At 43.8% G+C, this 25,168-nt stretch overlaps 3 protein-coding genes across 5 annotated transcripts in view; 2 read left to right on the forward strand and 1 right to left on the reverse strand.

Annotated features, from left to right (window-relative positions):
- The first annotated feature begins 12 nt into the window (after positions 1-12).
- On the forward strand, positions 13-6,871 carry AIMP2 (aminoacyl tRNA synthetase complex interacting multifunctional protein 2). Of its 2 annotated transcripts, XM_033095687.1 has the most exons (4): positions 25-290; positions 3,252-3,458; positions 5,300-5,531; positions 6,347-6,871. In XM_033095687.1, exons 1-4 carry the CDS (start codon positions 156-158, stop codon positions 6,733-6,735), a joined length of 963 nt encoding a protein of 320 aa, XP_032951578.1. In that variant the 5' UTR covers positions 25-155; the 3' UTR covers positions 6,736-6,871. The 2 variants fall into 2 exon arrangements, with proteins under 2 accessions (XP_032951579.1, XP_032951578.1); XM_033095688.1 differs by lacking the exon at positions 3,252-3,458 and having other exon boundaries at positions 13-290.
- Positions 6,865-25,168, reverse strand: part of EIF2AK1 (eukaryotic translation initiation factor 2 alpha kinase 1) — a 29,248-nt gene continuing 10,944 nt past the window's right edge. The window contains exons 6-15 of one of the 2 annotated variants that reach the window (XM_033095676.1): positions 25,017-25,097; positions 24,241-24,340; positions 23,602-23,659; positions 22,962-23,286; positions 20,896-21,007; positions 17,154-17,254; positions 11,590-11,704; positions 11,322-11,404; positions 10,011-10,244; positions 6,865-7,893 (exon numbers count right to left, since the gene is read on the reverse strand). In XM_033095676.1, the coding sequence (XP_032951567.1) occupies positions 7,765-7,893; positions 10,011-10,244; positions 11,322-11,404; positions 11,590-11,704; positions 17,154-17,254; positions 20,896-21,007; positions 22,962-23,286; positions 23,602-23,659; positions 24,241-24,340; positions 25,017-25,097 (1,338 nt within the window). In that variant the 3' untranslated portion in view covers positions 6,865-7,764. Of the gene's footprint in view, positions 7,894-10,010; positions 10,245-11,321; positions 11,405-11,589; positions 11,705-17,153; positions 17,255-20,895; positions 21,008-22,961; positions 23,287-23,601; positions 23,663-24,240; positions 24,341-25,016; positions 25,098-25,168 lie in introns of both variants that reach the window. The other variant, XM_033095675.1, reaches the window with a different exon arrangement.
- On the forward strand, positions 11,711-17,139 carry ANKRD61 (ankyrin repeat domain 61). The gene is made up of 3 exons (XM_033095693.1): positions 11,711-12,952; positions 13,871-13,968; positions 15,505-17,139. The coding sequence occupies exons 1-3, from the start codon at positions 12,737-12,739 to the stop codon at positions 16,448-16,450; spliced, it is 1,260 nt and encodes a 419-aa protein (XP_032951584.1). The 5' UTR covers positions 11,711-12,736; the 3' UTR covers positions 16,451-17,139.

Here is a 25,168-nt window from a genome sequence, read left to right on the forward strand (position 1 = left end):
CGAGAGCGCCCGGACCACTTAGAGCACACGGACTGCCCTTTCCAGAACGCCCTTAGCCAGATAATAAAGGAGGTCGCCGCCGTCCGTCGTGGCCTGTCCCGGCTTTTGAGCGTTCGTGTCCCTCACCCGCCACCTGCTCTCTTTTGGTTCCCAGGATGCCGATGTACCAGGTAAAGTCCTATCACGAGGGCTGCGCATCTCTCCGTGTGGACCTTCCCACCTGCATGTACCGGCTTCCCAACGTTCACTGCAGGACCAGCCGCCCAGCGCCCAATGCGGGACACGTGCAGGTAGGAGCGTGCGCCCCCACCCTCCCGTCCGTTCAGTGCGCAGGTGCCAAAACCTCACTCCCAACCAGGGCACAGGCGCTGCGGTCGGGTCCGAGGAGTTGGGGTACTAGGGGCCAGGATCTCTCCAGGCCCGGTCATGGGACACGGCCTGGCTCCGACAAGCCGTGGCACCCAGCCTGGCTTCCTGCCCCACCCTGGCCTCACATGCCCGCCAGTTCCCCGACTTTTATCTATTAAAAGATCTATCCATCTTATATCTATTATTTCTCGTATGGCTACTTAAACTTTTTTATTCTGAAATTTTAGCTACAGAAAAGTGAATAGTCTGTAAATGCCCGTTTTAAGAATAATTGAACTCCAGTGTCACCACCACCCAGGTTAACACACGCTGTCAGTGCTCTAATTAAAGCTACCCGCAAAGGTCCCCACTTTCATTATCATCATGTCCTGCTTTTTTCTTATTATGCCATCTAACTATGCATCTCTAAGCCAAGTGGTCTTGGTGTAAACGGAAGCATGCCGTTTGTCTGGTCTGGCTTCTGTTTCTAGGCATTTGAGAACTCGCTTTGTTGGTGTGAAATGACGAAGTATTCGTCCTCTCTGCAGTGTATTGCTCCATCGCATGACTACCCCCACGGTTTATCCTTCCCACTGCCCACGGAGGTCGGCTGGTTTTCCATCCAAAGCTGTTTCATTCCGCAGTGAATATTTTTGTACACGAGCAGGCATAGGGTATTTACTAAGGGATGATGGACTTACTCAGTGGGCAGGTCTATCTTCAACTGTAGGTACTAGATAAATGGCTTTCCAGAGTGGTTATTGCTGATTTATGCTCCCATCAGCAGTGTATACAAATTCCTGATGCTGGCACCCTCCCAAAAGCTTCTAACTTAGAAGATGCACAGTCCCACTGCTCTAGCAAATAACAATGTGAATAGACAGATAATTAGAAATCTAACATATCCAGGATAATAAGAGCGACACAAAGAATAAACTAAATTGCTTCTAAATACATAAAAATAGAACAAATGGATACACAGTATGCCAAATCTCTAGTCTGAGCAAGGAAAACAAGCCAACATTGAAAGGGATGATAGATAAAACAGATTTGAGCATATCCTCATTCCTCAGATCAAGAAAGGAGAGATGAAGCTGTGCTGGGGCTCTTAACCACAGGCCACGTTACATGTGCGGCACTCATTCTAGTGTTTCAGTGCATTGACGGTTTTTGAATCCAGTAATGCTTCTTCACCCTGGTTCAGCAGGGGCCCTACTGACATTTTTAAAAGTGAGCAAGACTGTACAAACAGTGCATAAATACAGGCTGGTTAAGAGAGATTAGTAATGTTACCTGGGAGGACTGTCATTGAGTAACATGAATGAGGATACTCCAGTTACTAGCAGTACCTGTCACTTGTCTTGCATTCATTCAGGCTTAGTTCTGCTCAGCACCTAATTATTTAAATGGCATGCTGAACTCTGTTCTTTGTTCCACCCAGAAGCCAAAGAGCAGCAAGTGGGGAGAGGTAAGAAAGTGATGATTCAGCTCTAGGGTAGCGAAGAGTTAAGCAGATGAGAGAGAAATGTTGCAGGTAAACAGAATGAGTAGAAGTCCGGTGGCAAGTGGGGGCATGGTGTGTTTTAGGAATCCAAAGGATAGTGTGGCTAGAGCAGAGAGCAAGGGGAGAATTATATGAGAGGAGCAGCCGGAGGACAAGTCATTCAAGCTATTTCTCTAGCCAGATTAAGAGCCTTGGTTTTCAGCCTAAGAGGTTAGCCAGGGGAGGAGGGGAGGGGATCTGCCTGTTTAATCTCTCTGGCTGCTATCCTAGGGATGGAGTGGCAGGGTGGACCAGAATGGGCACAAGGTGGCCGGTGGAAGTAGGCCAGGTGAAAAATATGGACTTGGGCAGTGACAGTGGAGGCAGGCTTAGAAGCCAGTGGATTCCAAAAAATTGACAGTACGTGGTGATGAACTGGATCAGTGTGAGAGGGCAGAGTTATGAGTGTCTAGGGGAGGGACAGTTCCCAAGAACATGAAACTTACCAATAATCAAATGTGAGCAAGCACTCCTCCTGTCCTCAGACTGTACATGAGTGAATGTATATAAATAAGGTCATTGCCATATCCTTGACTTCTGTCTAGTTATGAGCATTTTACTCATGTTTTATGTATGTATTTTCTCAACTCAGAATGGCTTATCTGTTGTGAGAGTTCATGAATCTGGAAATTGGTTGTACAATGTGATTGTAGTGGAAGGTGGCTTGATATTATTTTGGAAGGTAAATCTATATAAATTTTTGAGATTTATTATAAATATTACTGGTAACTTACTGCGTACCAGTCACTACACCAGGCAAGAAAGATGCAGAGATTCAGTTAATGAAGGCTATAAGCGTTCCATATTTATATAAAGTTATACACATGAGCAGTGAAAAAGTTCTAGATGATTCTAAGATGAGAATGCCGGTACTGTCCTGAGAATGAATGACTTGGGGATTTGAACATTTGACCCCTACACAGACTTCCAAGCCAAAGGACACTTTTTTTAAAACTACGTGTGCTCCCTTTTTCCTTTTAATAGTATAAGTTATTGAGTTACAGTTTTGCTGTCCTGCCATCTGTTTCTATTTGTTTAAGCAAAGTGTTTTGAACTAGCTTGATAAGAATAAAGAACAATTTATGTTCATTTTTCTATCCTGTTCTTAGACTAAATTATCGAAATTAAGAGTCATACAAGTACAACTGGCAAGTGGCTTTCAGTCATGTGTTTTGTTTGTTTTAAAGCATTTATGGATCGATTTGCGCTGTGAGAAAATAAGATGATTCTGCAACTTCATTTTGTCTTCTAAAAGGTGGGAGGTTGATGAATTTGTGAAACGAAGTAGACGACAGGTGATCAAACTAAACAGATTGCTTTGATGCTAGAGGAAGTAAACACTCTGCTGTTGGTTGTTTAGGGAGAGTCTGACCCATCTCTTCAAGCTCTTGAGTCCCACCAAGATGACATTTTAAAACGTCTGTATGAATTGAAAGCCGCCGTCGACGGTCTCTCTAAGATGATTCAGACGCCAGATGCAGACTTAGATGTGACCAACATAATCCAAGCCAGTGAGCCAACTGCTATATCGAGCAGTGCGTTAGACTTAAATCCAGTGCTTGGAAAGGTAAGTTCCTGTGGAAAGCTAAAGAACATCAGTAGGCAAGGTTGCTGTTAGTGCCGGAAAATTATGCTAGTGTGAGAGAAGTCATGGTTTTCTAGTTTTCAAAGGTGGTACAAAGAGCGAGTTCTTTTCTCTCCCCTAAATGATTGTGTCTTTGTACCGAGCAGCTTCAGGAGCTATGAGTGAACCCAAAGCAAATGCTAAGGCCACTTCTTCTTGGGTCCAGTGGAGGAGAGCAGGGTGGGTCGGTAGGCAGAGAAGGATGTCAAGAGTTCCAGCTTCTCGCCAGTCCAGGCAGCATTCCAGCAGCCTGAGCCCCAAACAGATTTTCCGTCATTCGCTCAGTGCTTCTCAGAGGTCCAGCAGAGGCAACCTAGACTCTGAAAGGAGCCTGAATTTCAGAGCTTTCGCCCAGGCACAAAAATCCCAATCCTTCTGAAATATATCACTAAACGCCAAGTCACAGCCTCTTATTTCAAGTGTATTTTGCTTAAATTCAGTTTGCTTTATTAAAATTAACTTGTATCAGCTACCTTTAATGATCAGTGTGCAGGCTTCAGCTAATATAGAGCATAATCTGATAAAGAATGTCTCACTATAAAGTGTTACTTACTGGAGGGTGCAAAAGGGTTTGTTCCAAGAACCTCTGCGAATACCCTCCTCTAGAACTAGTGATAGAAATGCCACAACCTGAGGCCTAACAAGTGGAGGCGGTATTATAGTTCTCCCGGTTCTGTTTTTGCTACCTCGAGACCTGCACTGTATTCCTTTATCAATCCTGTATGTTTGCACGCACATGATCCAGTGAGACCTGGCCAGGCCCCCAGGGAACCAGTCTAGTTGAGGAGTCAGTGACCACACACAGCTGTGCGGTCTCAGGGTGCTGGGAAGGCTTCCCAGAGCACATGGTCTTATGAAGTATTGTAATCTTCCAGAGGCACAGCTCTCTTCTGAGCTGTGAAGCATCCATTGTAGCTCAGTGTAAAGGGCATCGGTCCAGAGAGGCCACCAGAGGCCAGGTTGTGGCAGGCCGTGTACAGAAAGCCAGGGTTTGGCCTTCATTGTGTTCTGTGAGTTCCTTAAGAGTGAGTGTATAGAAATAAAGGCTGCATCTGAAAAGGCAGGATGTTTTGGCACTTAACACTGGTTTTTAGACTCTCCTCACCTCCCAGTGGTATTTTGAGCAAGGACCCTTTTACAAGAGACTCTTCATTGACAGTAACAACGCAAACACATTGACGTAGATACTGGATCCTGTCAGGGAGTCATATATTAGGAAGATTTGGTAAATGGAGTCCAGTTGTCCCCCGGTATCCACGTGGGATTGGTTCAAGGATCTGCCATGGATACCAAGATCCGTGGGTGCGCAGTCCTTTATACAAATGACGTAGGACAATGCACAGTCGTCCCCCTGCATCTGCGAACTCCCAACTATGGATCGAAAATAGTTTTCAACCCCTAGTTCTTTTAATCTGAGGATGGGAAACCCACAGAGACAGAAGGCTGACTAATTGCATGTGATTTGTTTTAAACTTAAGGATAAAGAGAAGTGTCATTCGTAGTATGTTGGTTTACTAATTTGACAGTAAAGTCAACTTTTTATTTGTCCGGAGCCAGCAGTGCAGGGTTACGGGGTCGGCGTCTGCTCATGGCCCAGCTCCACTTCTTACTGAGCTGGTGACCTTCGAAGGGTCACGCATCTCCCCAGGACTCCTTTCCCCAGTGGGGAGGCGGGATAATCACAGAACCCTCTCCGTGGCAGTTAGGTGCTGAGACAGCGCCGGGTACACCTCACACTCAGATTGCTGTTAACATCCTTTGCTCCATGTGGGTTTCTCCCCCAGGATTACGGGGCACTCAAAGACATCGTGATTAATGCGAACCCCACCTCGCCGCCTCTGTCCCTGCTCGTGCTGCACCAGCTGCTCTGTGACCACTACAAGGTCCTGTCCACTGTTCACACGCACTCAGCAGTCAAGAACGTGCCAGAAAACCTTCTCAAGTGCTTTGGCGAGAAGAAGAACACACAGCCCCGCCATGAGTACCAGCTGGGTTTTACTCTAATCTGGAAGAATGGTAAGACGAGGGGACTGGGTCCGACTCACATCCTACGTGATTTTAATACGCGGCAGCAAGGCTAGGACAGTGACACGTCTTCGGCTACTTGCTGTCGGGTCAGACTGTGTAGAAGTCTCGAAAGAAGAGGAGCACAAATGAATGTTGACCCAAAGGCGTCCTCCTTCCTGTGGGAAGGTTAGGGTTTCTGATAGAGCAGTTTTAGAGGAGACCTGTCTAAGACGCCGGAGCAGGGGAGGGGCGGCCGTCAGTCATCTTGAGCTCACATTCCAAAGCCTGTCATTATGGGGGCATTGATGTGATCTTTTCGAATGGCCTAAAAAGGATGGCAGGATAGATACTATTTATTCATTATCCCACTGATGTATTCCTCCCCTGGTTAAGTTTATACAGAGGGAAGTGAGTGAGTCGCCCATCAGTACTGCTTTAACAGCCCTCAGCTGCACGTCAGGGGAGCGGCGGTGAGGGTACAGAGAGTGTCTGACCTGGGAGATGGGACCCCTGGTTTAGCTCTCATCCTGCAAAGGCTTAGGCACAGGGGTTAGAGGAGGTGGTCCCAGGTACCTTCTAGCTTGAAAACTGTCATAATCAAATACCAGAAATGGTCACTTTTTAATACAGTTTGCAGTCTTTAAACATAGTTTAAACTTTCTTGAATACTACACCTTTTGGAAACAGACTAAAAATGGGATTTTCTTGAAAATACACTTCCCTTTGCCACCAGTTCCTGTTAGTGAATCCCCTTCCCATGCTGTGTAAGTACTCCTTCCGGGGTGCTGTTCTTACTGACATAACATGGTGTGTTTTCCTTTCAGTGCCAAAGACTCAAATGAAGTTCAGTGTCCAGAGAATGTGTCCCATTGAAGGGGAAGGGAACATTGCACGTTTTTTGTTCTCTCTGTTTGGCCAAAAGCATAATGCTGTAACTTCAACCCTTATAGATAGCTGGATAGATACAGCTATTTTTCAGTTAAAAGAGGGAAGCAGTAAAGAAAAGGCCGCTGTGTTCCGCTCCATGAACTCTGCTCTTGGGAAGAGCCCCTGGCTCGTTGGGAATGAACTGACGGTGGCCGACGTGGTGCTCTGGTCTGTGCTCCAGCAGACGGGGGGCTGCAGTGTGCCCGTGCCCACCAACGTGCACAAGTGGATGAGGGCCTGTGAAAACCTGGCCCCATTCAGCATGGCCCTCAAGCTCCTTAAGTGAGTCTCAGGAACCAATTTTAAAGGGCTTAGATTTTAAGAAGGACGCTGTTTCGTGCCGGTGGTTGGTAAAAGGACTTGTACTGAAATCAAAGTCTTTTCGGCCAGTTGTCAAGTATCAATAAAAGCACTGTATGATTTGTGCTTTTCACTTTATTTAAAATTCAGCAACATCATGTGCAGTGAGCCGTGACAGCTACGTGGCAGGCACTTGGAGGTGGATGTGAGCGTGCCACATCGCTGTTTTTGAGGGACGTGGTGGGGAGTGAAGTACCGTAACAGAATGCCGTGGAACACTATGGGGGCAAAAGCAGGAACACTGGTATGGGAACTGCTGAGATCATTTTGGAGACAAGAAGTACAAAGCTTTGAAAGGGCACGGTTTTGGACTGATCTCAAGTTGAAGATTAAGAGAACAGAAATAGGTGGGATGATGTACACTGTGCTACAAGTAGGTTTTCTCCGAGGCAGCAGAGGTGGCAGAGGCTTTTGAAACAGGGCGTGAGCTGAGCTGTCTTTTGGTCACTAACTGGCAGCAGTGTGAAAGGCTTAGAATGAATGGCAGCTGCCAAAACTAACAGCCCGACTAGCATGCAGGCCTGGGCTGGGTAGTGATGGGGTGTGGAGGGTTCTTAAGAGTCTTGAAACTTCTAGAGGACAGCTTGGTGGTCAACAGGCAGAGTTCAAAGGAGGAAAAGAATTGGGGGTGATGTCTAAACTTTTAGTGTGAGACCAGATGGGCAGTAATATCAAGAAATCCAGGAATCGGAGCGTGTGGGATGGAAGGGAAAGGGCAAAACAGGTTTAGTTCAGAGCAGTCTTAAGTTCCAAATGCTAGAAAAGGACTATTTAAGGAAAAGGCAGTTTAGGGTACTCTTACACATTCATTTTAATAAGTTGCATACGGGCTTACTAAATAAATAGAACTGAGTATTACACCACTTACACCCTAGTCAAGATTGAAAACATACATTCCAGTTGACTTGGGCTTAAAGAGTTCAGTCCGTTTTCACACTAATGAGCCTGATTAAGGCTAGACGGGCACCCCATCCGTCATGTCGTCCTTAACCCCTCTGTCCTGAGAAAGGAGGCTTAGCTGCTTCTTTAGTTCTTCGATTTCTTTTTCTTGCTCTAGTATCTTCATCTGTAGGGTGAGATTAACCTGTAAAGAAGAAATTTTAAGCTCCATCAAATGGCTTCTTGTCTTTTAAATACACAAGCCTGCCTCACTCACTTTGCAGTTCCAATCTGTATGGATCCCAGTTATCACAGTTTAATGAAACAACACCAGTCACCCAGCAACAGGGCTCAAGTGTCAGTCACCACAGTAGAGTGAAAAAGCAGTTTAGTCCACTATGTGAATGACAGACACATCATGACCCAGGACCAATCACATCATTTCTCCCAAAATCTGTGGGGTGGGTGGGCGGTCACTGCATCTGTTACTTCACACAAACAATGTGTGGAGTTGTACTGCCTCCTCATCCAGTGATAAACCCAAGTGAAACTTTCAAATGAACAACTGAAAGAGGGAACTGGCCAACAAAGTTGGAAGTGCAGCAAACTAACTGAAACGTCGTAATGCTGGAAGTGAAAACCGAATGGTGTTCACAAACAGTGGACCTGCTGCCCTAGACTGGGTGCATAGCCACGGGACTGAGTAAAGGACACTTGTCAACACAAGGGAGCAAAACGATGAAGAAAGTGACACCAGCAAAAAATTTGACATTAGAAGAACTCTCGGAGATACTTCACGACATCAAAAGGGCAAAGGAAAGAATGTTGGAAGGCGATCAAACAGGAGTGTGACAGTTCACCAAGGCACCGAGAAGGGGCTTGTTCCATACCCTAAGTTACATGACGAGATGAGGGCATGCATTCTTCAAACTACTCTTGAAACACTTTTAATTCTCAACTACAATGGACTAAATATTCTACATTTTTTCATTTCTGCATATATCTGTAATTGACACTTAGGAAGTTTTTTCCTTTCCAAATACATCTGTAAGTGACACTATGAGTTTTTAATGTTTTGACAAACATTTTTAAAGGTCATGGAATAATCATAACTTTCCCATGGATTATTAAGACCCCTCTGCATGGTTAGAAGTCGGTCTGGTCATTTTTACAGTCCTACTCTCCAGTGCAAAGCGAGAACTGCCCGTATATACACATTTTACCTGTAGAGGTGTAAGTTATTTCATAAAAATTCCACAAAACGAGAGAAATCCTTACCATAAATACCAAGTAACTGGTCTCTAGTAGCTACCTTAACTGGGAGTTAGAAAATCCCTTCAGTCTGAGGAGATCATTTAATCACATCAGCCATTCTCAAAGACTCAGAAAAGTATTCCACCTACCTGGTTACCATTCAAGCTACTAAAATTCACTGTTTCACTTTAAAAATTAGTAAGCCTAAAATAGAAGATAAATCAACGAAACAGTTAACTGCAAGAGGTTCCCAAACTAGTGGCACCAGAATCATTTCACGGTCTATAAAAGGAGACTGCTGCCCTTTCACCCCTAGGTTTCTGTTTTAATAGGTAGGGAAGCCTGAGCAGTCTGTCAGGTTCTGGTGATTTTATGCTGGTCTGGAGACTAAGGTCTAAGACCAGTTCCTGCCATGCTGCTCACACACTGTACATGTCAATCACTTGGGGATCTTGTGAAGTGCAGACTCCGAGTCTGGATGTCTAGGGTGAGGCCCAATCCTGAGTTTCTAATGAGGCCGCAGACAACGCCGGTGCAGCTGCTCGGAGGACCGCACTGAGGACATGCAGATGAGAGCATGTCAGGAAGGGGAAGGGCTTGGGCTGCCCTGGGGCCACAGCATCTCACAGGACAGAGTCCAAAACCATACACTCGAGGCTGAAGCCTTTACACTGGCTGAGGTGGTCTCGCCACCGCAGCTCCAACGCCCAAAGAATTACTGCCGTCTCACCCTTTGCTACACGTCCCTTTTTACAAGTTGGCAGGTTATAATTTATGAAAGGTTACATACCATAGTTGGGAAGGAAAACTAAAACCTTTTGGCTTAGCCATTTGAGGTTAGAAAGTGGAGCCTGTCATTTTTAGAGCAGACAGCTGGCAGCGGTCATCTTTCTTACTGGGACGATGAAAACAAGTGTGCTGCTGGGACGTCTGAGAATGGGTTCACATATGTGGTTTCCATAAATCTCACTCTAAGCTCTACTGTTCTTCATGAAACAGGATTCACAATTTAAACAAAGTCTATTTGAAGCTTCATATTTTCCCCAGCATTAAAAAAAATGTACATACGCTTCCGGAATTTTGGAAAAGTTCACTTTGCAGCAACTGCACAGCAGATGGTCTCTGAGATGCGTTCTTTTTGGTCAACTGCTGGATATACTTGGCTTGCACGGGACACCTTTTACTGAGTGATTCAGGTATCTGACCAGCTCTTAAACCTGTGAGAACTTGGGCTCGCTCCATTTCTGTTCCAAACGGCTGAAAGAGCTCTAGCAGGATCACACCCAAGCTATACATATCCGACTGGAAAAGGGGGGAAAAAGGGATGCCAGTAATGAAATACCAAGTGAGCACAACAGTACCAGTTCAGTGCACCACCCTCTCAAATACGAGAGACTGGCTAAGAAAGGACGGTCTGTAGTTTCTACAATGAAAGGAACGGCGGGCTGGCGCATCTCTCGGAGGCGGTTATCTGCCAACCTGATAGATGTACTGCCTGAGTGAGAGGCTGACAGGTACTGTCACAATCCCCATCTCTACTGCCAACAAAGGGAAGGACTGGTGGCCAGGGGAGGGCAGGGATAATCCCACTGCCCACAGCAGTCACCACCATACACCTGACTCCACCTCTCCTTGAAAATCCAGGCCTGACGCAGCTGCAGACAGATGTGAGCTCACGTGTGTGGGTGCCCGCTCCAGAGGGCTCACAAGAGTATCCGTGGGCCACCCCAGTCTCACCTCTGCCTCGACTCAAGCATTCTTGGTAGAGTTTAACAAACTGCATAAAATCAGTGTTACTATTCCTAAAAATAGTTTTTTAGGAAGCTCTTTACTAGATAGGACTTCAGGAGCAGTCATGGTTTCTTCTGGTAGCTCTTTCCTAATCCATCCAAAAAGCTGAATGATTCATCAAAAGGAAAAAATTGACTAGGCTTTTCTTTGGAGAAAAGGATTTACTTAACATTCCTTCCAGGAACAATGTGGATTAAACTTTTTGGTATCTTCATTCTACTTCAAAGGGAGTCAAGTGGTACACTTCCTTGTAGCATTAGTTAGCATTTATTTAAGCTTGAAAACTGAAGAATGAAAGGCTGAAAACAGGCCTCTGAATTCCAGCTGCCTGAGGTGCGTGACATTTTAAAGAGAAAGCTCATTTCAAGAACAACTCATTACACCCAAGGATTTAGAAATAGCTTAAAAAGCAGTGCAGTGAGATTCAGCTGAGAAGTGAGGCTTCCTATCAGGGCCGCCTGATGTAATAGATAAGCTACAGAACTGTGGCCTCCAAACACACCTCGACCTCAGAACTTCCCCTGCACTTACTGTACTTTTTGACTGCAGAAAAAGTCCAGTAAAAGGGTAAAAAGCAAAAAACATTACCTTGGCATCATACGCAGATCCTTCCAACTGTTCGGGGGAAGCGTATAGACATGTACCCACTCTGGAAGTATGTGCTGGTGTTCCTACAATTTGAAAAGCTGAGTATTAAACCCTGCAGTCGACATTAAAGAACACTGTAGCTCCCAAGGGAATGACGGTGGCTTTTGTCTTTATCTCACTTTTGCTAGTAAATCTTTGTAATTCTTGTTAAATCTAGACATCTTACGTTCTGAGTGCAAACAAGCAAACAACAACCCCCACCACTTACTCTTCCCATCCCTGCTGTTCCAGTCCGTGTTCTTCAGTATGATGTCTGTGCAGGCCAGACCAAAGTCTCCTATTTTCACTTGCTGATCAGGGCCATGAAGAAAAATATTTCTGGGCTATAAACAAACAGAACAAGTCAACTCCTCGGTGTTCTTAAAACAAATAGCAAAAATGGGTGGATGTTAAGAGTTTTCAACTCAGCAGCAAGTAGCCCCTCAAAAATTAAAAATCAGAGCAGTGGTTCTCAAACTCAGCTGCACGTTACAATCTCTGGGGGAGCTTTAAAGAAATCTCAATGTCCAAGTCATTCCCCAAACCAGTTATGCTGACATTCCGGTGGGTGGACATCAGGCATCAGTATTATTTAAAAGTCCCCCCAGGTTATTCCAAGTTTGAGAACCACTAATGTAGAGTGTGCATGTACACAAGTGCTCCTCGACCCTAACTGGACACCAGAATCACCAGAGAAACTTAGACACTATTGTCCGCTCCAGTAAGCCAAAGACCTTGATTTTCTTTTTTTAATGAAAAAACATTGATTTCTTTTTTTCTAAGCTCTCACGTGATTCTTATATGTTAGCCGGGGCTAGGAATGACTAGGTCACACTATAAAGGTACACACTTAGCTCTACTTAAGTTAAGCCACCACCACAGACCCAGAACATCCCCCAGCGGAACGACTCCTATGCCAGTGAAAAACGGCACCCATGTTGGAGGAGGGGAGGATTCCACTGAAATCTAAAAAATATTTAGGTTAGAAGTTGGGTTTTCTTACTTTAAATGTAACAATTTTAATTTTTTATTTCAATGTATAAATTCCTGTTTTACCTTTGTTAGTTTTTTGATCTATAGCTGAATGGAAAGAGAAAATACGAAGAATCTTATGAGTAAGATGATAATTTGGATATTTCCTGTGATTAAGGAAAGCCCTGAAAACTGTGCTTATATTTGGCACTATATGATATGGGAACAAAATTTGAAAAAGTTTGGCTCTGATATAAAAATGAATCGTGTTCATGGATACGAGTCTCAACAATTCTAGAATAGTTCTAGAACTGAACTGATGGAATCCTAAAGAGACTAACACTGAGCAATTCCGTAACAAGTTTCCCCTGACCTCTTTAAGTCCTCACTCTTAAGTTTTTCTCATGGGAAACATAACCAAGAGGGGCAGCAGGGAGCCGGTCACTGGCGGTGCCAAGTCACCGGAAGAAGGCCCACCTGCAGCACTCCACACTCAAGTCTACGAAGCCGTAATGAGAGAAGACTGCACTGCGATCCAGGCACTGCTAAGAAGCCACCCCGTCAATCAGCCCATAACCGTGCTGGGCAACTCCACCAGCTACCGGTTACTTGGGAACGAGGTACCCTCCTTTCTCCTCCGGCACTTTTAGAAAAGACTCACCTGGTTGTGTTCTCGCGAACTCATTAAATCTCCTCATTGCCCTCCCCACGCCCAAGGCTGGACAGTACGTGTCAGGCAGGCTCACTCTGCACCCAGAGCTGTGTTCCTCTAAGTCTGCAACGCGTCCCTTCCACTTATCAGCAAGCAGATGTGACAGACCAGAGCGCGTTTGGTTGGAGGAACGTTAACGTCATCCTCTCAAATATCCCAACGGTGATTACACATCTGTGATGGGATTATTGTTTTCCCTTTTTTACGTGTTTTCTTTTTCTAAATGGCTATACAATTATTGACTTTATAATTAATTTTTTTCAAAAAGTCACCCTCTCCTTTACCCCACCCTCTTCTCTTATCTTGCAGTCATGCTGTAAAGCCACTACTTATATTTTTTTTTAAGAATAGCATAAACAGCTCCGCTAATCATAGACAAAACATTTGCTGCATTATCCCTGAGACCATGAAAGAGCAGGTTTTACTACTGATACTATGACTTTGGCAAAACCTTGAAAAACACAAAACCTAGTAGTCAATCACCCTGCGGGTTAATTTAAGGACTAAGTGGCTTAACAGCAATTACCATTATTTTTATACTATGAGCTCTTTACAAGAATCAACTTGCAAAGCCATAAGTAAGTTATTTCGGTTGCCTTGGTAAATTTGCATTTATATAACACACAGATTTTATAATACGAAAGTCACTGGTTTGGGGTCATTTAAAACAGGCAAAAGAAAAGGAAAATGTCAATGCATATACCAGAAAAATACTGAACGGAGATACTAAACACACTTATTTCCTTAGAAATGGCAAGCTAACACAATTATTATTTCTAACTACATAAGGCTACTTAAAATGCACTTTGGTTTTTTCCCCCCGAAGCAGATGCAGTCCGTCATCCCCATTCATCTGGCTGCCGAATACCGCAAGGCACAAAGTTTGCGCTGTTTGCTAGAACATGGCGCGGACCCAGACATAAGGTAAGGTAACTCAGGAGGCGATCGTTTCTAGAGGAGGGTGTGTAGGCTTTAGGTGTCACTTTGCCCAGCCCTGTCGGGGGTCATCCACTCTTCACAGGTCGTGGACTACAAATTGTCATGTTTCAAATGAATCGGTTTCTTTACTGACTGGATGAGATACTCTGAACAAGTGGAAAAGCTGCAGGAACACACATCAGTCAGCCCCGTGGGGGTGAGGTAGCGAGCGCGCAGCAGCAGTGTTAAGAAGGCGCATTCACGCGCTCACAGCCCTCAGGGGGTTTAAAGGCCTACGTTAGAGGCGAAAAACAGACTTTCTTCTTCCCCCACCACTAGAAGGTATGTCTCATGACAGGTTTTTCTTGCTCACCAATACCAATATATTTTTACCACTTAAACCAATGCCTGACACTTAGTAAGTACCCAATACTATCTGAATGAATGCAAGGATTACATGGTATACAAGTCACACAACTTCTTGCCCCCACAACTAAAAGGAGGTTCAGCCCCAAATCCTGACCACACTCCAGAAGAGCCCACCTGATGCGACCTTGCTCTGACCTCTCCCAGCGCACCCCACCCAGCTTGGCAGGTCCTCCCGCAGCCACCCCAGGACTGGACCATCACAAACTCGCCCATCTGCCTCAGTACACCTTTTCCTACCCTTCAAGCCACAGGTCGTCCCTGGGTCGGGTTTTCTAGAAATTTGCCCACTTGCAGTATTTACTTCACTGGTTAAATGTTTCATGTCTTCCACAGACTGACTGTAAGGCCTGCTAAGGCAGGGACGACGCTATTTCACCACAGCCCTAGCAGAGGAAAACCTTGCACTGAATCAACATCTGTAAACTTAAAATCATTTTCTAACTTCAAAGGAGCAGTTAGATGTTCCTAATAAACCTCCCCCTTTTTTCTGCCAAAAGAAAGGAATTTTGGAGGCAGTCCTGAGAGATTTCAGGAAAGCAGCAGATGAGGGCCAGGCTGTGAAACACGCATTCCACCGGGGTCAGTGCAGGGAATGACAACGAAGTGGCTTCACTAACTGCAGAGTGACTGAGGTCCAGATTCAGCCCTGTCGTCTAGCCGACCTCCACACAGGAGAGACACCGCCAGGCAGAAGAGCACATGCACAGCCACCAACTGAGTCAGTGGCCTTTGGGCCCTGTATGGCTCACTTCTCTGGGAACCCCAGATCACACTCAAGTCCACACAATTCTAATGAATGGCTGCTAACTCAGCTCACAGCACTGCGTGAGGTGCTAGGGTGCAAAAAGCACTAGGACAGCCTTGAAGAGGCCAGTCCTAGCAGGAGTCACAAAATTGAAACAAGCTGCTAGAGGAAGGTGGGCCCCTCTATGCTGTGACGCATACTGCCCTGTCCCCCCGAAAACGCTGTGATATTCTGAGAATTAAACAACAACGCAGATCTTCAAACACTTCTGTAAAGTAACTAAGAGGGATGGCCTGAAATAAACGTTGCCTTCTTAAGCACCAAGGCCCGCTGTGAAATGAATGTAACCTGTGTCCCTCCTATTCCAGGGACACGAGAGGCCTCACCGCACTTCACCTGATGCTACTGCACTGGCCGGTCACTTCTAGCATGTCAACAAAACCGGGGAACAGAATCCAAAGGCTGCTGACAGACATTCAGCGTAACGCCGTGACATGTCTCCGCGTTGTGTGTGAGCACGGAGCTCAAGTGAACGCTTGCGTGGACAACAGCAACAAGCTTTCACCCCTCCACCTGGCCGTAACATACGGGACCTACCCAGTTCTCACCATCTTAGCCCAAAGCGGTGCCCATGTCAACGCCATTAATGAATCCAGTATGACACCCCTTCACATGGCTGCAGATATACTGAATAAGGAGATGATGGAGACGCTCATTGCCTGCGGAGCAAACGTCAACTGCGCCGTCTCGTCCACAGGGAACACGGCTCTAAAGCTGGCGGTGTGCACCGCATCCAGCAAAGCCGGCCGCCTGCTGGCAGCGGGGATCAGCTGCATCCGTGTGCTGCTGACTCACGGCGCCCACGTGAATGCCCAGGACCATGAAGGCCTCACAGCCATCCACGAGGCATGTTTCGGAGGCAGAGAGGCAATAATCCACCTCTTGCTGGAATTTGAAGCAAACGTTAATATCTTAACGAAAAATGGCGAGTCTCCGATCTACATGTACCTACAGCGCAGCTCCAACATCAGACACACCGCGCTTCTTGCCAAGCTGCTTTACCACTCCTACCCTTTGCGACTGACCAATAACCAAGGATTTCTACCTGCAGGAATCATGCTACCGGAATTCCAGCTCTTAAGGGAAACCCTAATAAAGTTATCTCAAAAACCCTTATCCCTAGAGGACATCTGTAAAAGAAATATCAGAAATATTTATGGTGAGAGATACAAACAACACGTGAAACACCTTCTCCCGGGGAAGATGTGGAGTTCTGTATATGGATATTATGACTTAGCTTGCCTCTTGAAATAAGACCGCAAAGTTTCACAGTGCCAAAGAATTCCAGTATCGCCAATTACATTTTCTGGCTACACACATATCCAAAAATACTCAACCCATTGCCTTCTAAACCTCAAACGTACAAACCACTGGTCCTTAAACCTTTCTCAAAAAATAAAATGATCTGCATATTCACTTGTTCCTAAATATTCTTTGAAATGCATCTTCCATGATTTAATTTTGTCCCCAAAATTAAGCAAATTCATTTAAAACTCTTAGTAAAAGAAGTAAATATATTTTCTCTTTCTTGATGGCCTTTTGTGGATAAAAACTGGAATAGTCATTACAGATTTTTCAAACAGCAGAAAAACTTGTCCCATGTTAAATTTCCTTTAAGATGGATAATTACAGAAACAAGTTTGCCCTCAAGGCTGAAACAACAGATGAGTACTTCTGTCAGTATTACATAATTTGGCACCATCAACTACAGTAGTAGTACCCAGTCAGAGCACACTTACTACCTGAAAAACAGTGAGAATTTCTAACGTCCAAAGATTACTGTTTTTAAATTCATTCTGAAGTTTTCATGTTCTGGATCTATAAAACAATGATTTCAATATGAAGGTAATGATATCGTTCCAAGTAGATGAACTAAGATACACAATCCCATTTAATTTAAAGAACCAACACCAAGTCACCCCTGATAAGTTTCCATTATTTTATCTCCCCCACTTACTTTCAGATCTCTGTGTACAATTCCCATGTTATGTATGTAAAATACACCTTCCACCAATTCTTGAAAAATTTTTGTTGCAACACTGGCCATAACATAAGGACCTGAAGTCAAAAAAGAAAAAAAGAAGAAAGTTTTGTTTCTCTAATTTTTTGGAGTTTTTTTGCTTATTACATTAACATCTAAATGTTAAATGCAGTTCCAAATACAGTAACTTCTGACACATACACAACATTCAGATTTTTAACAAATTCAACACTCCAAAATGGTTCAAACATAGAAACTGGCAGGGAGGCCTCCTCAGCTAGCAAAACCATCACAAACAAGCACTCAACAGTGGGTGGACTGTCCCCACAAAGAGACTTCTGATTTCACTCAGACCCCCTGTATGAATTACACTGTAAACAATTCTCAGGTGGCTAGATTAAATGTGGTTAAGTCCCCTTCAACCCCTGACATCCTGGGGTTTAAGGTTAATAAATCTGGTATCCTGGCCCACTGTGGACTGGAGACAATATTACAAATAATGGAATAACAAGATAAATTATGTAAGCCCAAGGGATGAGCTTCATCATCTGGAAAATTTGGAATGCATTTTCTAGAAACAACTGACAAACGATGTGGATGGGGAAAAGTAAATGAATTAATTCATCTGTTAATATGACGTAACATCTGAACTTAGAGGGTGGAGAGATTTTGTAGGACTAAAACAAATCAATTGATAAAAAAACCAATCCTGGAGTTTTTCCAGCCAAGTAAGTTTAGTACTATGGTAAGCATGTACTAGCTCTGCTCTATTCAATCATTTTTAATCATAAACCTAGTGTTTACCTTCAAGCACAAGAACACCACACGCGCCCTTCTCCCTGAATGAGCCCACTTTGTCATACAGCTCAATCCTACTCCACACTCCCTTGACCCTACCTAGCATATAACTAGGGACCTCAAGTACATGAGAAGACAAGACAACTGTGTGTGTGTGTGTGTGTGTGTGTGTGTGTGTGTGTAAAAGCAATGGCTCCACTATAAGTTCGTCTACTGTGGCCTATGACTCCCCCTTACCCTGAAGTGACAACCTCCTATCTAGGTAGAAATGCAAGGAGGGCTTTTGACTTTTCACAACTATATCATTGACAACCTTCCTTTGTCTTTAATACAGTTCTCATTTTAACCCACCTAACACATCCAAATGGTGGACGACTGTTAGAGAATTCGGTAATCACACACAGTAAGTTCCCATTCACTCAGTGCTATAGCCTTGATACTTACTGCTTTTATCCTCTCAACAACCCCATAAATCCGGAATGATCCACGTATTATAGTGAGGAAAAGACTGAGAGCAGTTCCTGACTTGCCCAAAACCTTATACCGGGTGAGTATTAGAGCTAGGATTCAAACCCAGGTCTCTCACTCATGGGGCTGCTGAGAATGACTAACGTAAAATGTAACTGCTCTGAGGCAATACATACAGTGCTAGAATACTACAAAGCTCACGTTTTATTTTAAACTATTTTCTAAAGAAAAATATATATCACGCTAGCGTTACCATACATATCTGGGCTTCACTGTTTTGACAGGTTTACTGTACTGGATGGTACAGAGTTCTCATCCCACACTTCATGAGGGACTCATTTCCCACATGGAAGGTTAAAGGTCAACAGCACACATGATTTAATACACCATTCTCCTTTTCATCAAGACACTGCTCATGCAGCAGGCAAAGGACACAACTTCACAAGGCGCTGAAGACACCCCACACACTACCTGCCACGAGTGAACTGTGCTGACTGGCATGTCCTAGGTACACGGCAAACTAGAGAAAGGGGTTGGGGAGGGCATCAAGGAGCTGCCGGAGGGAGACCTCGTGTTTCTGTCTCCTCTAAGATTTTTAAGTAGGTTAATGGACCTATATTTCAGACCAAATAGAGGGTCACAGTGTCATTAGGAGTAAACAGAGATTAATGATCAATATTTCATGAATGAATGTTTACTTAAAAACCAGGCCACTCGTATCCCCTATTTTGTTCATCTAATACAGGGAATTTCAACTTTGGCCACACATTAGAATCAATAAGAGAACTTTCAGGAAAAAAAAATACCAAAGGCCAAGCCCTATCCAAGACCAATTATATAAAATTACTGGTGTGGTCCCCGACAACAGCCTTTTAAAAAAATTGATTTTATTTTTTAGAATAATCTTAGATTTACAGAAAACTTGGAAGACAGCAGACAGTTCCCATTTACCCCACACCCAGTTCTCCCCATTGTGAGTACCTTACATCAATGCACCAATAGTGCTACCAGTCCACGGTTTATTCACATTTCCATAGTTTTTACCTAATGTCCTTTTTCTGTTCCAGGATTCGACCCAGGACACCACATTACGTTTAGTTGTCATATCTCTTTGAGGCTCCTCTGGTCTGTAACAGTTTCTCACTTTCCCTGTGTATGATGAAGCTGGCAGTTTTGAGAAGTACTGGTCAGGTATTCTGTAGAATGTCCCTCAGTTGGGGTTTGTCTGATGTTTTTCTCATGATTAGACTGGGGTTGTGGATTTTGGGGAGGAAGACCACAGAGACAGAGCGCTCTCTCACCATGTCTTATCAAGGCCACATACTACCAAAGAAGGGGTTATAACGTCATTTGGAGTGAACAGCAAATGAACTATCACTGCTGATGTTGACCTTGATCACTAGCTGAGGTGATGTTTGTCGGGTTTCTCTCCTGTAAAGTTCTTCTTTACTGACATCTTTTTAAAAGTTCCCCTGGTGATTCCAATGTGCAGCCCAAGTTGAGAACCACTGCTCTAATATTTTTTAAAATATTGACCTAACAGCATTTCCAGAGAATATACAACTGCAGGGGAGGGAATAGTAGAGGGGGGCATCTGGATCTTGACGGAGACAAACTTTGGACCACATACCCTTCTACAGGGGCTTCTTTAAAGGTTTGTTTGTTTGTTTGTTTGTTTCGTAAGAGTACACGTTTTCAGGTTAAAAAAATAAAACAAGTATTTAAATTTTTAAATTAAAAAATTTAAAATTAAGAAAAAAATTTTAAAGACCTTTTCCACTCAAAATCATTTACCTAAATTCTAGCATTACTGCTTAAATATCAACAAATTATGTCTCACAGAAATTTAACTTCCAAATACCCATTTGTTTTTTAAAAATGTTGAAATAAGCCTAATTGTTTCTTTGGTTTAAAACAAGTGATTTTTTTTTCCTTCTAATCAAAAGCACCTGGAGGCAGATGGCAGCAGATCCTACTGCCTTTAATTCCCAGCCTGGTACTTACAGACCCACATGGTACTTACAGACCCACACGGCACTACAGACCCGCAGGGTACTTACAGACCCACACGGCACTACAGACCCACACAGTACTTACAGACCCACATGGTACTTACAGACCCACATGGTACTTACAGAACCACATGGTACTTGCAGACCCACACGGTACTTACAGACCCACACGGCACTACAGACCCACACAGTACTTACAGACCCACATGGTACTTACAGACCCACATGGTACTTACAGAACCACATGGTACTTGCAGACCCACACGGTACTTACAGACCCACACGGCACTACAGACCCACACAGTACTTACAGACCCACAAGATACTTGCAGACCCACACAGCACTACAGACCCACACGGAACTGCAGACCCACACGGTACTTACAAACCCATACGGTACTACAGACCCACGTGGTACCACAGCTCCACATGGTACTTACAGGCAGCTTCGTCCACACACTCCCGGCCCCGCTTGTTTCTCTCTACTATCCAGTCCCACAGTGAGAGCTCACACAGCTGCATCTGGATGTGCAGCATCAGGTGGTACTGCACCTAGGGGGCGACACAACACAGGCTCCCATCTTTGTGCCATTCGCTCCCGTTAATTTAGTCAACAACTACTCCTCTAGGACAAGCAATGGCCTAAGTGATGAGGACAGAGAACCGACACAGGCCTGCCCCAAACGCCCACAGCCTAGTCAAGGAGATGGAGAAGTAAAGCAATACTTGCAATGAATGGTGTGTCCTAATCCAACAGGGCAGGCGCAGGCCCACTGGAGTTAGGCAGCCGTCAAAGGGCAGAAGCTCTTGAATGTGACACTGAGGCACTGGGCCTGGAACTGTTTGGTATGCTCACTACATAAACAGTTGTTAAAGCTCAGATCAAGTGTCAAAGAATGGCTATGTGGTATCCTGCTACTCTGTTTATTCCCCAGAGTATTTATATAGTTTGGCTGGCTTCACATTATACATAACTTAATAACTTGTTCAAGGAAAAGGAAAGCAAAAATTAAGCTCACTGTAGCCCATTCGTTTAGGCATCCAGGAAAATTTTCCAAATGCATTACAGAGAAATAACACTATTCTGATTAAAAATCCCTCAAACCCAATTCCTCTGTATTCAGGTGAACCTATTCAACGTTTTTTGTTTCACAAAAAAAACACAGAGCCACATTTCTGGACAAGAATTAACTCTGCGTGTGTGTATATATACGAGGTGTGATCAAAAAATTACAGTGAATGCTGCTGCCGAGTGCCATCCATGGAAAGGCAGGGATCTTTAATACGGGAAGTGGTGCATCAAACCTTAGTAACTGTGTGTGATAAGTTTCAACTTGTTCGGTGCAGTCAGTTGGGTTTGAGCTACGGTTGAGAGAAGGTGTGTCTAAAGCAGGGGTGTCCAAACTGCGGCCCGATCCATTTTTTATTGGCCTGCATCAAATTCCAAAAATATATTTAGTTTACTTACATAAACCAGGTGAGGCAATACATACTTCACCTCGAGTGAGTGGTCCGGCTGTTTGTGTTTTCTACCGAATATGGCCCATGGTGAAAAACGTTGAAAAAAGTTTGGACACCCCTTGGTCTAAAGTGTGGTAAATCATCCTCCATCATGACAACGCTCTGTGTCACACCACACATCCCTTCTGGTATATGGCAATTTCTGTCAAATAAAAACATTACGGTGTGTCCTCATCCTTATTCAATGGATCTGGCACCGTGCAACTCCTGGCTCTTCCCCAAAGTCAAAATGATTCAGGATATCGAGGCAGCCATGACAGCACAACTAAAGATACTCATGAAAGAGGACCTCCAGAACTGCTTCAGAATGTGGCAAGAACAATGGGGTGTGTTCAAAGTGGGGGTGTGGCAGGTATTTTTAAGGGAATTAATGGCAATGTATCTTTTACTGTAATCATTATTTTTATTTAAACATTCACCGTACTGTTTGATCATACCTCGTAGATGGTTTTCACAGTTCTGTAATCCAACATGACACATTATGTGTAGACCCTGTTAAGTTCAAGTGTTTAAAATACTGATAGTCATTACCAGTGAGACTACTTGGGAGTCTCACCAGCAGATTAGTGTAACCCTCAGCAAGAGTATCCTGAACATGACCTGGCGATCCTACTCAGACTCTCTCCTAAAGCCATGTCCCAGAAAGTAGAAAACCTGTCTGCATGAATATTTTCATAGCACGATGCTAACATACAACAGAAATAGAGCGTGCATGATGCTTCCAAGTCCAGGGTACGTGTGTGGGAATACCTATAGGAGGGAATGATCCAGTCAGGAAAGTCTGAAAAGGAAGAGCAGGAGTTAACTACGTGAAGGAAGGAAGACTAGATATGAGGGCCCGTGGAAAGAAGAAACAGCAGAGGGCAGAAGAGCGAGAAGAGGGAGGAGTGGAAGGTGAGAAGTCAGCTGAGAGACAGAAGGCCCTACCGAACCACAATGATTATAGGTAAACATCAAATTGGTCGGTTCCAGGAAAGTCATCTACCTCTGTCATCCCCAACAAGTTTAAGTTTTCTTCGGAAGATTCCTCGGTGGACGTGAAATTCTCTTCTAAGCCTGAATTAAGCCTACGCGGCAGATGAATCTCAACAACAGACCTGGACGACAAACCAGACAAGCCATTTCCTTGGAACTCAATGGATGACTCAAATTCATTAGCATCTCTGGTAAGTAATTTGGTGGGATAGTTCACCAATCTGTTATTCTGATTTTCAATTCCAGATTCTAAGGATTTTTCTTCTTCTGAGGTGTACTCAGCAAAGATAATGGATGAGCTATTACTTTCATCATTTTTAACATCAGACTGATCGCTGGAGGAAAAAACAAACAGTAAGGATAAAAATCAATGTCAAAAAAAGTAACTCAACTTTCATTTCAAATCTGTATGAGTCTTACTAGTAAACTCCTGAAAAAAAAATGGCAGCAAATCTGTGTAGCAGCCACATTTATTTAAAATACTGACTGGAAATATCTGAGGAAGAAATAATTTAACATTTCATAATGAAAATAAGCAAAAAGAAAAGCCTAAAACACTACTGAGCTTCTAATAGCGAAAGACGAAGGCAGCCTAATGCAGGTGATGGGAGGTTGTATGTAACCAGTAAAGTCCACACTAGTCCACACACCTGTCATCCTCCTGGCTGGGGATCACTTTCAGAGACGGCAACTGAAGAGCAATTCTATCTGCTGAGCAAAAACAAAAACAAATTTCAAACAGCCCAAGTTTCTAATTTATAGACAAAGGCAGGGCTAAATTACCCAAATAACACCCAAGGAGGCTACAAGTCTGACCATGGCATGCCCTTCTGGCAAAACACAATACAACGAGCTTATGCAAACCAGCGGCACATTTTAGGAACTATAAAACAGAGCTGTTCCATGACACAAGGAGTCAGCAGACTCCTGGGAACGATCTTACAGTAAGTATTTCGGGTTTTGCGGGGCCCTGCAGGCCCTGTTTTAAAAGCCACCAGACAATACAATGAACGAGCATGTGTTCTCATACACTGTATTTATTACTGACAATGAAATGTGTGTCATTTCACACATAAAGACCAGTTACAGATTTCAAATTTATATTTGAAAATATAATTTTCAAAGTATTCTTCTTTTGATTTCTTTTAACTATTTAAAAATTTGGGGGGGGTGGGTGGACAAACAAACCATTCTCAACTTAGGGGATGCACTGAAACAGGAACAGACCAGAGATGTCCCGTGGCCGCGGTGTGCTCAATCTTCAACTCTACCATCTGACTACTGCTCACCTTGCGTTCGGGCCATGTGAACGTGTTCTATCCAAGCAGTGTGGTAGCCCACAATGTTAGGGTGCTGCAGACCTGCCAGCACCTTCACTTCCCGTAGCACCTGAAGAGGAAACATACTTAGATCTGGCTTTTACTGGCAGTTGGTTAAATGTTCATGGTATCAACTACTACTAGTTCCAGAGTAAAATCAGCAAAAGCCCCTCTGTGTAAGCAATCTCAACTATGTGAAAACAATGGAAATGTTTTTGTGAGAGACAAATGCAATTGTTATAGCAACTAAGCATACATGTGTATAGCACTTTATATGTTACATAGTTCATTTATAATCATCTCCTACAAGTAAGTCCAGTCTTCAAAGTGAGTAAAACCGTGGTTGTCAGCACTATTTCAAGGGTGGGAGACAGAAGTGGCTTAGAGGACTAGGCCATTTGCCCAGGACCATTCCGCACGTACGGGAGAATACTGGGACCTGACTGAGCTCGTGTTTTTCCATAACAAGCTGTATTGTACATGAATGGTTTCCTCAAAAAATTAATTTCCCCAGTGATGACCATGAAACGTGGTCAATCTGAAAGCCCTATAAAAAAGTCATATAAAAATTTAGTTTTGGTGTTTATTTTACTGTAACCCACTCCTAGTAAACTGGCAATCCATATCACCTAGTATTTGCGAAATACACACACACACACACACACACACACACACACACACACACACACAGGGAAGAAAACCTAAATACTCGATTATTCAAAATAAATAAATTTTGAAAATCATACCTTCATGCAATCTGTCTTAGTTGCACCCTTAATCAGGATTTTTTTAATCGCATAATACTGACCATCTAATTTATTCCTGACCTAAAAAGTAGAAGAAGAAACAAAGTATATTGTGCCATTAAATTGCAACTGAGTAAAGAAAGTTCTTTTAA

Source organism: Rhinolophus ferrumequinum, chromosome 24 (assembly GCF_004115265.2).
Source record: "Rhinolophus ferrumequinum isolate MPI-CBG mRhiFer1 chromosome 24, mRhiFer1_v1.p, whole genome shotgun sequence".
Classification (NCBI taxonomy): domain Eukaryota; kingdom Metazoa; phylum Chordata; class Mammalia; order Chiroptera; family Rhinolophidae; genus Rhinolophus; species Rhinolophus ferrumequinum.

Bases quoted from the DNA above. Each gene is read 5' to 3' on its own strand.
- AIMP2 (XM_033095687.1), top strand. From the start codon at position 156: ATGCCGATGTACCAGGTAAAGTCCTATCACGAGGGCTGCGCATCTCTC. The intron at 3,459-5,299 runs GTAAGTTCCTGT...TTTCTCCCCCAG, and splicing joins TAAATCCAGTGCTTGGAAAG to GATTACGGGGCACTCAAAGA. The intron at 5,532-6,346 runs GTAAGACGAGGG...TTTTCCTTTCAG, and splicing joins TACTCTAATCTGGAAGAATG to TGCCAAAGACTCAAATGAAG.
- ANKRD61 (XM_033095693.1), top strand. From the start codon at position 12,737: ATGGGAAACATAACCAAGAGGGGCAGCAGGGAGCCGGTCACTGGCGGT. The intron at 12,953-13,870 runs GTACCCTCCTTT...TTCCCCCCGAAG, and splicing joins ACCGGTTACTTGGGAACGAG to CAGATGCAGTCCGTCATCCC. The intron at 13,969-15,504 runs GTAAGGTAACTC...CTCCTATTCCAG, and splicing joins GGCGCGGACCCAGACATAAG to GGACACGAGAGGCCTCACCG.